The following is a 17,697-nucleotide window of genomic DNA, read 5'->3' on the forward strand; positions in this document are numbered from 1 at the left end:
GAGTAATTCAACCATCCCCATTTCACTTAGGTCCCATATGGAATATAGCAATCAGTTCTGAGTGACATCTTTTAGAAGAGCCAATGGCAAGCCAAAGTAGATCTATACCGGCCAGAATGATGAGAGGCCTGGGAAATGTGTCATATGAGGATGGCCTGAGAGAAAGACCTACCACCCTGTAGAAAGGAAGATTTAGAAGGCAAGTAAGAGTTGCCTACAGAAATTTGAAGTGTTGTCACAAGGAAAAGAGATCAAAGTTGTTCTGTTTGGTCTTGGGGATAAAAAAAAAACCAAAGGGCAAGTTATAAAAAAGACAAGTTTTGACTCCATCTAATCAACTACTTCCTAACAATTAAAATCACCAATAGTGGCCTGGGCTATTTTCCTCTTGCCACCATTAGTGGTCAACTGGTCTCAAAACTGAGAATAGATGATCTTGTAGAGGGGATTCAAAAATTTTAATATTCATCAGTCCTTTAAAGGAGATATTTTCAAATTTATTGGTCACAGAACCCCTTTGCTTCTTAGAGAGTATCAAAGACTCCCCCCAGAGCTTTTGTTTTATGTGGGCGATATCTATAAATATTTACTATATTAAAGCTAAAATATCTTATTATAACAAGCATTTTGACCTCATGTACCCTCTAAAAGAGTTTCAGTGACACATATCGTTTCCAAGACCACATTTTGAGGATCTCACTCTAGAGTCATCAGTTTCCTACTCTAAGATTCACAATACTTTGATAGACTCCTTAGTTCAGAGAGCAACCTACCAGTGATTTTTCCAAGATTTTATGATTCTTTAAAATCTGAGCCTATCATTATCCAAGAGTTATCCCAGTCCTGGAGTTCAATTTTTGTCCAGAATGAACAATCACAGGGAAGGTCCATTGGACCAATGCTTTTGAATATCTCAAAGGATGAACAAGAGGAACAAAGTCCAGTTAGCTACAGAACTACCCAAACACAGATGTATATAATCTCTTTAGTATCATAAATTGTGGTTACATAAACTGTTGCATAATAATAGTACTTATCAGTGTTGCCATCACTTTCTGAGCACAGTCCTTTCTTCTTGGAAAGTGAACACTGTGATGTGTTTTTTTTTCCTTATTAATAATGGATTCTTAAACAGAGCTGAGTATTGTAATGGTCACAAATATCAACATTTACCTTGGAGCTAGGCGTGACAAAAAAGAACTCAAGGAGGTCACTGGGGAGGAAGGATAGAGTATAAAAGACAGGGGAAGCAAGCATTCATTCACCACGGAGGCAAGATGGCTAAACTCATTCTCCTCACTGGTAAGTGACCATCCAGAACTTTAAATTTTTTACTCTTCTGACTTTCCTTTAACTTCTTCGTTTAACTTGCTTCCCACCTTATAGATGGAGCTAAATTCCATGAGGTTGTTATTCAGCCTGGAGAAATCATGGAAACATCATAGTTCCCCCTCCCACGGTGTAAGGGGAGGAGAGTCCTACCCTGAGACTCTGCTCCTGTCTCATGATATAGGAAGTGCTAGAAAGCCATCTCTTTGTCAGGATCAATCTATCTCTTCAAAGCTATGGATGCTCCTGCTCTTGTTCAACACTGATAGGTTGACATGATTAGATTCAGGTATCCTCCTTGATCCATCACTGCCAGTAAGTCCCTGAACCTGGGCAAGGAAAGATAGTAAGTTGAGCAGTGTACTGAGTTTGGGAAAAAAAAAACAAAAAACCCCAGGGCAGGGGTCGGCACCCTTTTTGGTCATGAGAGCCATAAACGCCACATTTTTTAAAATGTAATTTCGTGAGAGCCCTACAGTGCTCACAGTGCACGCTCCTGTAACAGCACCTGAAAAAAAATTGACTTTATGGTTCCTGCAGAAAGAGCCATATCTGGCCCTCGAAAGAGCCAGATATGGCTCGAGAGTCATACGTCGCCAACCCCTGCCCTAGAGAAAGACTTTTCCCATGGAATATCCCTTTAACAATTAACTTGAGCCTTCTGGGAAACCATATTTGTGAAAGGGCAGTCTCCCCTGGCCCCAGGGGGAATAGGGTCCCAAATGAGTGTCTTCATCATCTTTATTTCAAAAGTCTTGTCATTCGAGTAGGGCAGTGTTTCCAGAGGATACTGAAAGTTTGATAGTATTACGGAAGAAGCCCCCAAGGTCCTAAGAGACCTTGATGTCTGCTTATCCTCCTTAAAATATGGCTGGAAGTCTTTTAAACCTGCTTGTGGTTACTGTGCTAAGATTTACTCTTTTTTAAATGATTATATCTTTTTTTCAGTGAACAAAAAGCGTCTTATCTCCCTCCCTCCTCTAACCCCCATTACCACTAAAAAAGCAAGTGAAGTAAGAGGAGTTTTTTGAGGCAAGGGAAGAAATATGAGCAAAGGTATGGAGGTGGGAAAATACAGTGTAGGTTTAGAGAGCAATTTTTACTGGAGTGCAGAGGGGAAGAATTTTAATTAATGAAGACAACTAGAGAAAAGACAAAATGAACTTTGGTCAAACTTCACAAAATGAAACAACAGCTTCCATGTTGCTGATAAGGACTTACAGTTTTGGGATGAGGGAAGAAATAGCACCACCTATTAGCTTTGTACTTTAACTCATTATTTTTGCTAAGTAACTGCAAAGATCAGGTGTTTCTAGCACCTGAAGGAGCACAAGGGTCTCCTAAATTTTGGATATCTTGGGACAAAGCCCTTGCTATAAATAATTATGGTCCTGAAAGAAAAGAGTTATAAAAGGTCAGTTTGGGGAGGCAAGCAGGAAGAAATTCATGTCAGGCACAAAAAGTGACCTCATCAAATTGTAAATAGCACCAAAAGAGACTATAATTTTTGTGGTAATCAACAAATATTTATTGGAAGTATATACACAGGGGGGCAGCTAGATGGCTCAGTGGATTAAGAGCCAGGCTTAAAAAACAGGAGATTCTGGGTTCAAATTTGACCTCATATGCCTTGTGACCCCAAGGAAGTCACTTAACCCCCATTGTCTGCCCTTACCACCCTTCTGCCTTAGGACCAATACACAGTATTGATCCTAAGAAGGAAGTTGTAAGGGTTAAAAAAAGAAAGAACATATATATATATATATATATATATATTTGTTCCAAACATTCAGAGACCCTTCTGATTCATATTTTGAGAAATTTGAGAAAGAAAGTTATCTTTCAGATCAGTACAGATTGCAGTCATGGCAAAGCTCATCCTCCTCACTGGTGAGTCAGTGCTCTTGGGAGAAAGTCAATCCGTGGTGACTTTTTTCTTTCCCTTTTCTTTCTAAGACCTCTGTAAAGAATCACTGGGTATGATAATAAGCTCAGAGATTTAGAGATATCAAGAGACCTTAGAGACCACCAAATCCAGTGCTTTGTTTTTAGAGATGAGAAAAGGGCAACATAGGGTGGTTAGGTGACTCGTCCAAGTTTCTAAGTGTCTGAGGTGGGATTTGAACCCAGTCTTCTTATCTCCAAGTTCAGTTCCTACCCACACCTCCATTTCTTCCCATTTTAATCTCATTAAACTTTCCATTCTTCTACTGTACCTTTGATACCTTTACTACTAGGGGATCAATTATGATTTTTATTACATTATAATAATCACTAATTATTACTCCCTTGGGCCTCAGTTTCTTCATCTGTAAAATTAAGGAAAGGGATTGGACTAAGTGATTTATGAAGTCACTTCAGCCCTAGCTTTATCATTCTATGATTTCATCCTTCTAGAACAGAGATTCTTAACCTGAGTTCCATGACTTTTTAAAAAAAATATTTTGAAATTTTTGCATTTAAAATATTTTAAGAAAAAGTCTATATGTCTCACTAGATGGCCAAAGGAACCCATGACACAAAAAAGTTAATAATTTCTATTCTAAAACGTAAGCTCCTTGAAGGTAATATCTGTTTCGTTTTACCTATATTTGTAAAATGGTTTGCAAACCTTAAAGTGCTACACAAATGGTGGCTCTTACTATTTGCAGAAGGGGTTATTGTAGGCAGTTAATAAATGCTTGTTGATGTGACCTCCATTTGCCTAGCCCTGGCACTTCTGTCTTAGAATTAATATTGAGAAAAAGATAAGGATTTTTTTTAAAAAAATGCTTGTTGAATTGAAATAAATGACAGTTGGGGTCCTAAAATGTCCTGCTCATTCGACTTCTCATTTTCTTGGTTCCATGACTGGTTTCTCACACTTGTCTCAGGACCTCTTCTTTCTTTGTTCCTGATATCAGCATGGCCATAATCTGCAATCACTCGTTGGCCTCATCCATATCCCTACCTCCTTCTTTACCTCCCCACTAGGTTTTTCCTATTTCTCCAGTTACCACCCTTAGTATATCCATTTGATTCCCATTGATTTTATTTACCAATTCATTTAAATTAACAGGGAGAAGAAAAGAAAATCTAAAAGAACAAAAGCATGTGTAGTGGAGAAGGAGGGTCCAGGATGATTCAGTTACATCCACCATGGAATTCACACTGTTCTAGCATTCATTTGAAAGACCCCTTCTGCACATTCTCCTAGGATCAATAGGATCTGATACTAATCAGCTAGATGACTGGTCCCAGACCGAGGTAGATGATGAGTGGAGCGGAGGGAACACTCTGCAGACAGACCCTCTGGGTGGCCTGGGAACTCTAGACAATATCCTGGGGAAGCCTGTACCATAGCTCTCTCATAGATAACAAGTTTCTTGCTCTTCTTAGTCTGACCTCTTGGCTCCTAAAAAGTCTGTTTCTGCTCTGGGAAGGCAGAATCTGAAACTTGTAGATGTTCCTGCTATACTCTGCCCTAGGAAGGAAACATGAGAGCGATCTTCAGTTATGTCAATATTTTGTAGAAGAAGGATTAATCCTATTCAGCTTGACCTGAGAGGGCACAACTAGGTGCCATAGATGGAAATTGCAGAGAGGTAGACTTTGGCTCATTTTGAGCAAAAACTTCTTAATAATTTGAGCTACCCCAAAGCAGTATAAGCTGTCTTGGGAAAAAAATAATAGCAAACTTTTTAATAATGATTTACAGATTGTAAAGCCCTTTATAGATGTTATATCATTTGATCCTCACAAAGATCTGGATAGGTAGGTGCTATTATTATCCCCATTTTACAGATGAGCAAACTTAAGCTGAAGAAAGGTTAAATTTCTCACCCAGGGTCACAGAGCTCATATCTTTATTCAGAGAGACAGAGACAGAGAAACAGAGACAGAGAGAGAGAGGTAGAGTGAGACAGAAAGAGAGATAAACACATAGATACATACATACACACATACATATATACATATCTGGGTATATATAAATACATGCATATATATATGTATGTGAATATATCTGAGGCAGAATTAGAACTCAGATCTTCCTGATCCCAAGTCCAACACTGCTCTATCTAGCTAAAATAGTAGGATCTCCTTTCCTGTGATTCTCCTAGCAGAAGCTGTATGACCATTTGTCAGGGATCTTATAGAGAAAATTCTTGTTCATGTATGGGTTAGACTTGATGGTCTCTGAGGACCCTTCCAACTTTGGAGTTCTGTGCTTCTGTGGGACAGAAGTCTACATAGTAGGAATGTCCGCATGAAGGAGAGCTGACCACCTTGACTTCTATACATATTAATTTTAAGGTTCATTCTTTGCCATGAAATATCTTCAGTTTCCCTCAAAACCCAATTAAAACTCCATATTCTGAGATAAATTGGATCCTAAGTCACAAAACAGGGCATGAAAACTATTGGGATCAAATAGAACATTCTCTAATAAAATACGAGTTCCTGGAGGGCAGGAACTATTTCATTTCTGATGTATTCCTGGTACCTAGTAAAGTTCTTAATATATAATGTTTTGTTTTGTTTTCTTCTCTAGGTCTGGCCCTGGTGCTGTTTGCGCAGCTGGGTAAGTCATAGGCTCCTACTTTTCCCCCTGACTCATTTCTTTTTACAGTACCGTCTCCAGTATCCAAGTGCAGATCATTTCTTTGCATATTATAGCACATGAGCTCAGAGAAGGCCAACTTGCTTGAGTAGCTGAAGATACCTGACTCAGAGCAGTTACTCTATTATTCAAACCCCAACGTCAAATGGAAAAGACTTGTGGGATTATCCCCACAAAAGCTGCACTCTGTCAGATCATCCAAAGCTATCACTCACATTCCCCAGTGAGCATTATTATACTTCTAGGGAGTCCTGCTCATTCAGCTTTTTTCTGAAAGAGAATAAGAGCTCAGATTTTACCCCAGATCCCAGATTGACAGTCCAAAGCAATTCTATTTTATAAAGAAGTGGCCTAATGAACACTTCTTTAGTTGGTTGCAAAGTATGCAGGGGTGGAGGCAGCTAGGAAACTCAGTGAATTGAGAGAAAGACCTCGATATGGGAAGTAAGTCCTGGGTTCAAATATGACCTCAGATCATTCATAACTTTCAGTCAAGTGACTTAACCTCTATTGCCTAGTCTTTACAGTTCTTCTGCCTTGGGACCAATACATAGTACTGATCCTAAGACTGAAGGTAAGAATTAAAAAAAAAAAAGACAATTAGCACTACCAGTCACACCTCCAAAGACCATGAAGTGGAAATATGAAGAGACTGACTTGCCCAAAACCATACTGGGAATTGGTGACAGAACTATCCACAGTTCAGCTTCAGCCTACCTTGTCAGGCTTGTTACAGGTTATTCCCCTGTACACATATTCTGTTTGAGTCAAGTTGGCTGTTCCTCAAATATGGCACCCCATCTTCCATCTCTGTCCTATCTTGGCACATGTTCCAAATGCTCTCCCATCTCACCTCCAGGTACTAGAATAAGCAGTTAGATGGGGAGGATATATGAAATGTAGGCCTTTGAGTTATGAAGATTTGAATTCAACTCCCATCTGAGACATTTACTAACTTTATGACCATGGGCAAGTCACTTACATTCCCAACCTCAGTTTGCCCATCTGTAATTGGGGATAATAATAGTGCCTATTGCCCAGGGTTGTTGTAAAGATCAGATAAGATAATGCATAAGCAAGATGTTTTATAAACCTCAAATGATCTGTAAGTGCAACTTTTTTCTTGTTTTTTTTAAAGCTCAGCTTAAGTTCTACATCTTAGAGATGTATCCTGATCACCTCTACTCTCTTACTCCCACTTCTTAGTGCTCTACTCTACCCCACCAAATTACCTTATATCTAGTTTGTATATACAATTTATATTTACCTATATGCATGTTATTTCCCCAGTTCAATGTAAGCTTCTTTAAAAAAAAACAACAAAACCCTTACCATCTATCTTAAAATCAATACTAGTATCAGTTCCAAGGCAGAAGATTCAAGGGCCAAGTAACAGAGGTTAAGTAACTTGCCCAGGGTCACACAGCTAGGAAGTATCTGAGGTCAGATTTGAACCCAGGACCTTCCATCTCCAGGCCTGGCTCTCAATCCACCAGACTGCCCTGGATGCAAGCTTCTTAGTGACAAGGAGGGTTTCATTTTTGTCATTGTATTGCCAGTGTCTGGCACATAATAGGTACTTACCAAATGTTTCTTGAATGAATGAATGAATGAATGAGGAGGCTCTTCTGATGTCACTCATCATGACTTTTGCTCTTTGCTACCAACAGGCTCTGCCTACCACCTGACATGCTACTTCACCAACTGGGCCCAGTACAGACCAGGGTTGGGGCGCTTCAAGCCTGAGAACATCGACCCCTGCCTCTGTACTCACTTGATCTATGCTTTTGCTGGGATGAGGAACAATGAAATCTCTACCATCGAATGGAATGATGTGACCCTCTACAAGTCCTTCAATGGTCTGAAAAACAAGTAAGGAAGAGGGAAAGGCTAGTGTATTGATGCTGGGCTAGAATTCCCCAGCCAATAAATATTTATTAAGTACTGACTATGTGCCAGGCACTCTGCTAAGAGCTGGGGCTACAAAAAGAAGCAAAAGATAATTCCTTCCTTGGAGGAGCTTAGAATCAAATGAGGGAGGTCAAACCAGACTCCGTAACACCATTTCCATTCTAAACATAAACCCAGTTTATTTACTATTTAAGATAAGAAGTATCTGAGGTACATTCATGCCATGTGGATTTTTTATATATTCTTGTAGTTTTGAAGGTAGCTGGAGAGTGACCTCTAGGAGTTTGCTTTCTCTTTAGAACATCAGAGAACTGCCCATACTCACTGGTCAATAAAAGCATCCCATCCAAACCAGCAAATATTTCTTTTTTTAAAAAAAACCTTACTTTCGGTCTTTGAATCAGTATTGTGTACTGGTTCCAAGGCAGAAGAGTGGTAAGGGCTAGGCAATGGGGGTTAAGTGACTTGCCCAGGGTCACACAGCTAGAAAGCCAGCAAATATTTCTAAAGCACCATTTGTCTTCTTTGGAAGTTTTAAAGAAGTGTGTTTTAAAATGTTGGGTTTTTTTTGTTTTTTTGGTGATAGCTACTGGAATTTCAGGCTTGGTACAATAAAAAGTAGCCCACTGTAATGGAAAGAGGATGGTAGGGAGAGGCGAGAAAACTGTCTTGGACACTTAATAGCTATGTGTGACTATGGACAAGTCATTGAACCACTCCTTCATTAGTAAAATGTTGATAATAAATAATATGTACACTACCTGTCTCATAGAGTTATGACTTGCCCAGGGTCACCCAGCTAGAAAGTGTCTGAGGCCAGATTTGAACTCAGGTAGATGAGTCTTCCTGACTCCAGGCACAGCACTACCTAGCTGCCCAAAGTAGTTGGATCAGTTGATCACAAAGGTACCTTTTACCTACAAATGCCATGAGAAAATACATTCTGTTCATTCAGTATGCCTCATAATTCCAACTTACCCAGATGAAAGAAAGAAATCACTGAACTGGAGAGTTTCTCTGTTCCAAAAACAATTGGGGTGTGGCTGAAGTAGAGAACCATGAAAGTACCTTTCCACACCAAGATTTGCAATTTCCTCTGGTGGAACGAAGCCACATCCCCTTCTAATGACAGTTATGTTTGTAATAGCCATCCAGGTGGTACAATGGATTGAGTGTCTGCCTGGAGTCAGGAAGATTCATCTTACTAAGTTCAAATCTGGCCTTATGTGTGATTCTGGGCAAATAACTTCACCTCGTTTGCCTCAGTTTCCTTATCGGTCAAATGAGCTGGAATAGGAAGTGGCAAACCACTCCAGCATCTTTGCCAAGAAAATGGAGTTACAAAGAGTCAGATATGGTTGAAACAACCAAACAACAAAAGTAGGTGCATCGCAGGTATTCAAAAGATGCTGACAGTGCCTCATGTTTTTGAGAATGAAGACATTGTAGTCTTGGTCCCAAGAGGCCAGAGGACTCTGATCATGTTAATTCTGCCAGAAATGTATAAATAAATGGAGTATAACAACCTAAAAAAAAGTCCTTCAGTGTCTCAATAGATCTGTTCCAAAGACCTTCCTACTGAACTACCCAGGCAATCTCCGTCATTGTGAAGGTGCTTCAAACTGGTAATAGCATATAGGATTTGACATTCTCTCTTTATTCTCTCCATAGGAACAGTGAGCTGAAGACTCTCCTGGCAATTGGAGGCTGGAACTTTGGAACTGCCCCGTAAGTCTTTCCTTAAGATTAGTGTCATAATTGATAAGCCACTCAGAAAGGTGAAAAGATACACAGAGTTGTGCCATCTGCATGTGGATCTCCTCACTCCATCTTCTTTCTATCTCCTTCAGATTCACCACCATGGTCTCCACTCCTGAGAACCGCCAGACTTTCATCAACTCAGTCATTAAATTCCTGCGCCAGTATGAGTTTGATGGGATTGACTTTGACTGGGAGTACCCTGGCTCTCGTGGCAGCACCCCTCAGGACAAGAACCTCTTCACTGTCCTGATTAAGGTGAGCTGGACATAGCTGAGTGTGATTGAGAAGTAAGTAGTCAATGCCACTAAGGCAAAGTAGAGAACGTAGGTGCCTTGAGCAATATTCTTCTTCTTCTTCTTTTTTAAACCCTCACCTTCCACCTTGGAATCAATACTGTGTATTGGTTCCAAGGCAGAAGAGTAGTAAGGGCTAGGCAATAGGGGTTAAGTGACTTGTCCAAGGCCACACATCTAGGAAGTATCTGAGACCAAATTTGAACCCAAGATCTCTTATCTCTAGGCCTGGCTCTCAATCCACTGAGCTGCCTGGAGACTCCCTACAATAGTCTCTTAATTGATCCCCCTGCTTTCCCTTCTGAAACCAGCATCCACACAACTGCCAAAATGGTATTTCTAGAGCATGAGTCTCACCACATTACTCCTCTACTCAATAAACTTCAGTGGTTCCCTATTATCTCTAGGCAAACAATACCACCTCTTCTGTTTGGCACTGGCTCCAATTTATCATCATGCCGGGCACCAAGGAAGGATCTATGCTCCCACGATCCTATGAACTGAATTGAATTGATGATGCACACTGAAGGTCATCAATGGAAGAGGCTAGTTGAGTCCAGAGAGCTGCCAGAGAAATCTCACTTTGGGCTGTGGTCCATTCACCCTCTTTTGTTCATCCACAGGAAATGCTTGAAGCTTTTGAGCAGGAAGCCAAGCAGATCAACAAACCCAGGCTGATGATCACCGCTGCTGTGGCTGCCGGCATCTCCAACATCGAGTCTGGCTATGACATCCCTCAGCTCTCTCAGTGAGTACCGCGGTGTATCCTTCAAAGATCTCTGGGCATCAGCTGCCATTTGTGCTGGGAAAGCCAATCCTCAGTCCATCATGCTGCTCAGAACCCTTGGTGAAGAAACTACAGAATTAGGGAGAAAGCAATGGCCAGGACCCAACTTCAATCCTGTTCTCCTTCCCAGGTATCTGGACTTCATCCACGTCATGACCTACGATCTCCATGGCTCTTGGGAGAGCTACACCGGAGAGAACAGCCCCCTGTACAAATACCCCAGTGACACCGGCAGCAATGCCTACCTCAATGTGGTGAGTGAGTCCCCTGCATGTCATGAGGGCTAGAGAAAAATGGGCTCATCAACAAGGGTTCCAAAATACATCAAGGGAGCAAATAGCTGAGAGAAAGTTTAATTACATTCAACACACATTTATTGTTTACAATGTGTAAGGAACTTTACTGGTGTTTTGGGGTTGAGATGTGAAAAATATACCTTTGAGGCGCTTATAATAATAACAGTAATAATAACAAATAATAGTAGTTAACATTTCTATAAGCACTTTAAGGTTTACAAAGTTTTACAGATATTTCCTCATTTGATCTTTACAATAAACTTGTGAGGCAAATGCTATTATTATTCTCAGTTTACCAGTGTGGAAACTGATCATCAAAAAGATTGAGAGTCTTATCTAAGGTCTCACAATTAGCAAATATCTGAAGGGAGGCTGGAACTCAAGTCTTCCTTCCTCCAAGCCCAGCACACCACTTAGCTGCCATATCATTTGCAGAATCACAAAACAAGATATAAAAATAAGTACTATAGGAAGCAGCAAAATGGCTCAGTGGATGGAGAGTCAAGCCTAAAGACCAGACGTCCTGGGTTCAAATCTGGACTCAGACACATCCTAACTATATGATCTCGGGCAAGTCACTTAACCCCCACTGCCTAACCTTTACCTCTTTTCTGCCTTGGAATCAATATCTATATTGATTCTAAGAAAGAAGGTAAGGTTTGGATTTTTTTTAAAAAAAGAATATATTAGAGAGGGCTGAGCGTGGAAGACAGAGGATTAATTAGAGGGATATGGTATGAGCTAGGAGGTAGATATGGAAGCCTGAGCTAGAGTGGTTCAGGAAGAGTGCCCAGAGAACAGAGAAAAACCAAGAGATAGTGCTGAGATAAAATCAACAGGATCTGGCCCTGGATTATTAGATGGGAGGTAGGTGGGATGGGAACCAAAGTGAAGAAGAGAGAAACATCAATAACGATGCTAAGATTTAGATCAAGAATGATGTGGATGACAGTGGTGTCATCAGAAGAAACCGTGATGTTGTTAAGTTCTTCACTTTTCCTATATTTATTATCATAATTAAGCCTCTATGATAGAGAGGAAGGAAACAAATATCTCTTAACCACCTACCCATGTTCCAAGGACTATGCTAGGTGCCTGACGAATAGAATTTCATTTGATCTTCACAATGACCCTAGGAGGTACATGCTATTATTAATTGCATTTTACAGTTGAGGAAAACCAAGACAGAGATTAAATGTCTTGCCTGGGATCACACAGCTAGAAAATATCTGCTGTCTAAATTTGAACTCAGGTTTTCCTGACTCCAGGTCTGGTGCTCTATTCATTACTTCTAACAGGAAAATTACTAATTCATAAATCATTAAAAATGCTCTGAGGGGGCAGCTGGGTAGCTCAGTGACCTGAGAGCCAGGTCTAGAGACAGGAGGTCCTAGGTTCAAATCTGGCCTCAGACACTTCCCAGCTGTGTGACCCTGGGCAAGTCACTTGACCCCCATTGCCTACCCTTACCACTCTTCTGCCTTGGAGCCAATACACAGTATTGATTCCAAGATGGAAGGTAAGGGTTTTAAAGAAAAAAAAATGCTCTGACAGCCTCATCAGTTAGGACAAGAGATAGGTACCTAGGGATCAGTTTAATTCCTGGCAGGACCTAATGACAAGTACATGGCCATGCATTCCATTCAAACATTCAAAGGCAGTACAGTGGGCTGAGTACTAAGGAAGATACAAAGATAGCTAAATCATGGTATGGTCACCATTGTTAGGTTAATGGTCTAACAGGAAAGACAAGGCATTTTTGTTGTTTAATCAGGTCTGACTCTTCATGACTCCATTGGGATTTGCTCTTTTTTGCAAAGATACTGCACTGGTTTGCCATTTTCTTCTCCAGCTCATTTTACAGATAAGGAAACTGAGGCAAATAAAGTTAAGTGATTTTTCCTAGATCACACAGCTTAGTAAGCATCTGAGGCTGGATTTGAACTCAGGTCTTCTTGATTCCAGGTCCACTATTCTATCCACTGTTCAAAGACAAATCATAGACACGAATAACTAGAATACTAAGTAGAAATGATTCCGCACATAACAGAAATGCATGGTTTCATAAGACCAAGTGAGAGCAAGATCCCTTACACCCTGGGGTGGTGGGGAGAGAGGGAGGACAAAAGAGAGAAGGTACTGACTAGAGGATGGGCTCAGAGCTCTCTAAAGTGCCTCTCTTCCAGGATTACGCCATGAACTACTGGAAAGATCACGGAGCAGCCACTGAGAAACTCATTGTTGGATTCCCAGCCTATGGACACACTTTCATGCTGAGCAACCCCGCTAACCACGGCATCGGTGCACCCACCACTGGCCCTGGCCCTGCTGGACCCTACACCAGGCAGTCTGGATTCTGGGCTTACTATGAGGTACGGAGCTAGAAAGTTTTATAAAGACGATAAAAGGTTATTTGTGACTCTCAATTTGTCGATTAAAATATAAAGATCATTTTTTTTCTTCCAACAATACTTGGATTTCTTCTTCGTCTAATTTGATTAGTATTTGGAGCTCAAAAATAATGATATTGCAAAGGGACTATTCACAGAAGGGTTTCAACCAAAGTCCTCGTCTGATTTGATGCCAGGATAGGAAGGTGATACTTAGATCTCCAAACTGTGTCAGTAGAGAACAAACTTTGGCAAGTTCTGTTAATCTACAAAGACTGTTAGTCTGGACCCAATAAAATATCTTAGCTAAATATTGAAATTCTCAGAGCCTCTTCAGCAAAGAGCTGGCCACTGAGTAAGGATGACTTTTGGCCACAGCAGTTCATGAAACTATCTATTTAAGGCATGCAAGGGTTCTCATCTATATCAGAAGTACTGCTCTAAGTGAAATTGGGCATCCTTGAAATAAAGAAATAGTGTTTCTGGTTGAAGGTAGGAAGTATGTGTGCCTTTACTTGTTTAAGTTGGGCTCTTATTTGAGTTTTGTAAGCTCCTGGACAGCAAAGATGAGCCTTTACCCTTCTTTTACCCTAAATCTATAGCATAGTACCGGTTGCATAGTGAGTACACAGTGAGCTTTGAATGACTGTACTATTATATAAATGGAAATTCTCATTTTATGTTTGTAAAGTTTATAATAATAATAAAAATGTATATATAATTTTATTTTTAAAATCTTTTCCCACAGTTACATGATTCATGTTCTCTCCCTCTCCTTTTCCCTCTCCACTCCTGGAGCTAACAAGCAATTCCACTGGGTTATACATGTATTTCCATTATAATAGTAAAAAACTTTTTTAAAGGTTTTTAAGTTTATATTCGACATCTTACCAGAAAACTCATCAACTTCTTAATCTCATCATTTTCTTTTCTCAGATCTGCCCCTTCCTGAAAAATGGTGCTACTGAGGTGTGGGAGGCTGCTGAGGATGTCCCCTATGCTTACAAAGGCAATGAGTGGGTTGGCTATGACAATCCTAGGAGCTTCCAAATCAAGGTAGAGTATTTCTCTGGGCTCCCCTGAGCCAGTTCATCTTTATTTATGGTCCAAAGCCTTGGGAGAGCTCAAGACTCTGCCTGGAGCAAACATCTGTCCTGTCCCCACAGGCTGAGTGGCTGATGAAGAATAACTTTGGAGGTGCCATGGTCTGGGCCATTGATCTGGATGACTTCACTGGGACTTTCTGTAACCAAGGAAAATTCCCCCTGATCAGCACCCTGAAGAAAACTCTTGGTCTGGAGAATGCAAGTGAGTAAGAACTGCAGATGTACCCTCTCCATTTCCCCTCCCCTTCCTCAATACTTGATAGGGCAATAAGAGCACTGAACAAGGAAGGACTTCCAATCCCTGGAACCTGAGAGTGAAGGGAGGGAGAGGAACTCAAACAAATGCTCTTAACATTTAATTGCTTTCCACCTGAGAAGTGGACTACTCAGGTCCTAGAATCATAGTATCTAAGGATATAATGGAATCTGGCCAAATTTCTCTAGACCTGTTGGAATCTGGCCAAACTAGGATCTTTGGAGTCTTTGTTCAATTCATAATTTGGGGAAAGCCCTGAATGGCTAGTGTTGTAAATAAAAGGGGTTATGAATATAACACTAGTCAGCAAATGATTGGCACCTGAGTCAGAGTAGCTAATTAGGGACCCAGCCTTGTGTCATCCATTTATTATTATATTAATTATTATAGATAATATGTTCATATATAATATATTAATATTAAATAAATAAAATATTAATTAATTTATTCATTCTTGTAATGAATATGAATATGAACACCAAGTGGCTAGTATTCTACTAGATACTACAGAGGAGTGATTCTCCCAGATTCAGCCTGGAGGTTCAGGTCTTAAAGGAATTTTTTTTGGAATGTACATTTGCAATCACATGAGACCCCTGATTCTCCAGGAGTGTGCCCTGCAGAAAACAAACAAGCAAGCAAACAAACAAACCCTGTGCTCTAAAGGGGAAAAAAATGTGAAGGTCACTAGTAGATACCAAGAGGCATGAACTATATAATTCCTGCCTTCAAGTAATTTCCAGACCAGCTGTGATATCTCATACATGCATTAAAATTTAAATAATAGTACAGGTAGTTTTTTGAATAGTGAATATGTGATTCGGACTATAAATTCTATAAGTTTGTAGAAAGGGGAAATCAGTGAAGGTTAGAGTAGTAAAGGAAGACTTCAGGTAGAGAAAAGAACTGAACGTGTTTTAAAGAATGTGTCAGAGGCAGATCAGCCAGACAGGGATGGGACCATGAGGAGAGGATGCCCAGGTCGGCGGGGAACGGGAAGGAGCAGACCTTAGAGGGAGTCCCCAACCCCAGGCATCGTGGCCCATGAGGAGAGAGGACTAACGACCTCGTTTCCTTCCCTTCCAGGTTGCAAGGCCCCTCCTGAGCCCATTGCTCCCATCACTGAAGCTCCTAGTAAAGGTAGTGGTGACAGTGGCAGCGGCGGCAGCAGCGGCGGCAGCAGCAGCAGCGGTAGCGGCAGTTCCGGCGGCAGCGGGTTCTGTGCCACCAGGGCTAGTGGCCTGTATCCTGACCCCACCGACAAGAACGCCTTCTACAACTGTGTGAATGGAAACACCTTTCAGGAACACTGCCAGGCAGGTCTTGTCTTTGATGCTTCTTGCTCTTGCTGCAACTGGGCATGAATTTAAAAAGTTCAAAAAACCCCCAAGTTATCCCCAGAAATGTGCAATAAAATGATGAACATCAATGTTCTGTGGTCTCTGTTTCTTTGTTCTGTGGTTGTGGGTCTCAGAACACCCCACCCCAGATTGGAAAGGTTTTTGACAAAATCCTTTTTTAAGAAACCCTAACTTCTGCCTTGGAATCTATAAAATGTATCTGTTCTAAGGCAGAAGAGTGAGGGCTAGAATCTGGGAAAGAATCTTAGAAGTCATCAAAGCCAACTTCCTATTATGGACATTCCACACAACTTGCCAGTCAGCATCCTGTACCGAGTGTTCTAAAGGACACTTTTCCATTGCTGATGGCAGAGAGAGGAGAAACCCCAAAGCCACATACATAGATGGACAAAAACCAAGGAATTTCAGTCTGGAGTAGACCAACTTAGTCTGGATCTCAGAGAGACTTTGATGGGTTCCTGAGATGGGATAGACCAGCTCAGAGAGGCAGGAAGTGATGTGGATAAAAGGGAGTTTGCTGGGATTGACTCTTCTATGCCATTTGGTGTTGGTGACTTGGGTGGGAGATACCCTCATGGTCTGGTAGGACACTTGCTCTGAAGAGTCTTCTCTTCAGACTGGAACCTTGTTAGGGAGGGAGCTGAAATTCTATGTATAGATCAGACTTTGGAGTGGTAGGCTAGGAAATAATTTTCTACTTCTTTCCTTCCTTATTTCTTTCTTATACTATATTTATATTAAATTAAGTTGTTAAAAGCTACTATCATCCTCATGAAGTAAGAGCTAATTTTGTAAATGACGACCACAATTTTTTACTAATATTATCTAACAAAATCAATTTCTAAATATTACAGGTAGCATTTTAATTATTACATATTATGTTTATTTTCATTATTACAACAAACAATAAAGAAAATTCTCTCTACATCACACCCAGAAAATAGTTATCCAGGGACTTCTAGTGAAGGAAAACATACCACCCCTTAAAGGAACCTTATTTTGCTTTTGGATGATTCTAATTATTATAGAATCTTTCCTTATAGTAAACCAAAATTGTCTTTTATGCAATTTCTATTTGCTTGAAGTTCTTCTCTCTGGGACCACGCAAAACAAATCCAATCATTTTCCGACAAGACAGCTCTTCAGTATTTAAAGACAACTACCATGTCCTGCTATCCTTTCCCCAAGCTGACATACTAAATATTTTCAGTTACTTCAACTAGGCAGGACAGTGGATAGAGTGCTGGGCTCGGAGTAAAAAAAAAAACCTGAATTCAAATCTGGCCTCAGATACTCTTTGACCTTGAGCAAATCACTTAATTTGTGTTTGCCTCAACTGCAAAATGGAGGGGTAATAATAGCATCTACATTAAAGGCTAGTTGTGATGATCAAATAAGATTATATTTGTATAGTATCTGGCACATAATAGATACTTTGCTTGAAGACCTCTCCTGAGGAGGCTCCCCCTGTCTGCTAAGGCAGCTCATTCTTCCTTCTGGTAACAGGTCTAATTGTTAGGAAGTTTTTGCTGACATTAAACTCAAATCTGCCTTTCTGCAACTTCTCCATGATTTTTCTAATCTTCCCTCTGACATCAGAGAAAGCA

At 40.5% G+C, this 17,697-nt stretch overlaps 1 protein-coding gene across 1 annotated transcript; it reads left to right on the forward strand.

The window, feature by feature from the left end:
• The first annotated feature begins 3,194 nt into the window (after nucleotides 1-3,194).
• Nucleotides 3,195-16,093, forward strand: LOC123247161 (acidic mammalian chitinase-like). The gene is made up of 11 exons (XM_044675963.1): nucleotides 3,195-3,219; nucleotides 5,861-5,890; nucleotides 7,600-7,801; nucleotides 9,512-9,568; nucleotides 9,691-9,856; nucleotides 10,518-10,642; nucleotides 10,812-10,935; nucleotides 13,164-13,349; nucleotides 14,304-14,423; nucleotides 14,534-14,675; nucleotides 15,816-16,093. Exons 1-11 carry the CDS (start codon nucleotides 3,195-3,197, stop codon nucleotides 16,091-16,093), a joined length of 1,455 nt encoding a protein of 484 aa, XP_044531898.1.
• The last annotated feature ends 1,604 nt before the right edge of the window (nucleotides 16,094-17,697 follow it).

The sequence above is a fragment of the Gracilinanus agilis genome, chromosome 4 (genome assembly GCF_016433145.1).
Source record: "Gracilinanus agilis isolate LMUSP501 chromosome 4, AgileGrace, whole genome shotgun sequence".
Taxonomy (NCBI): Eukaryota; Metazoa; Chordata; class Mammalia; order Didelphimorphia; family Didelphidae; genus Gracilinanus; species Gracilinanus agilis.

Bases quoted from the DNA above. Each gene is read 5' to 3' on its own strand.
- LOC123247161 (XM_044675963.1), top strand. From the start codon at position 3,195: ATGGCAAAGCTCATCCTCCTCACTG. The intron at 10,643-10,811 runs GTGAGTACCGCG...TCTCCTTCCCAG, and splicing joins GACATCCCTCAGCTCTCTCA to GTATCTGGACTTCATCCACG. The intron at 14,676-15,815 runs GTGAGTAAGAAC...CTTCCCTTCCAG, and splicing joins TCTTGGTCTGGAGAATGCAA to GTTGCAAGGCCCCTCCTGAG.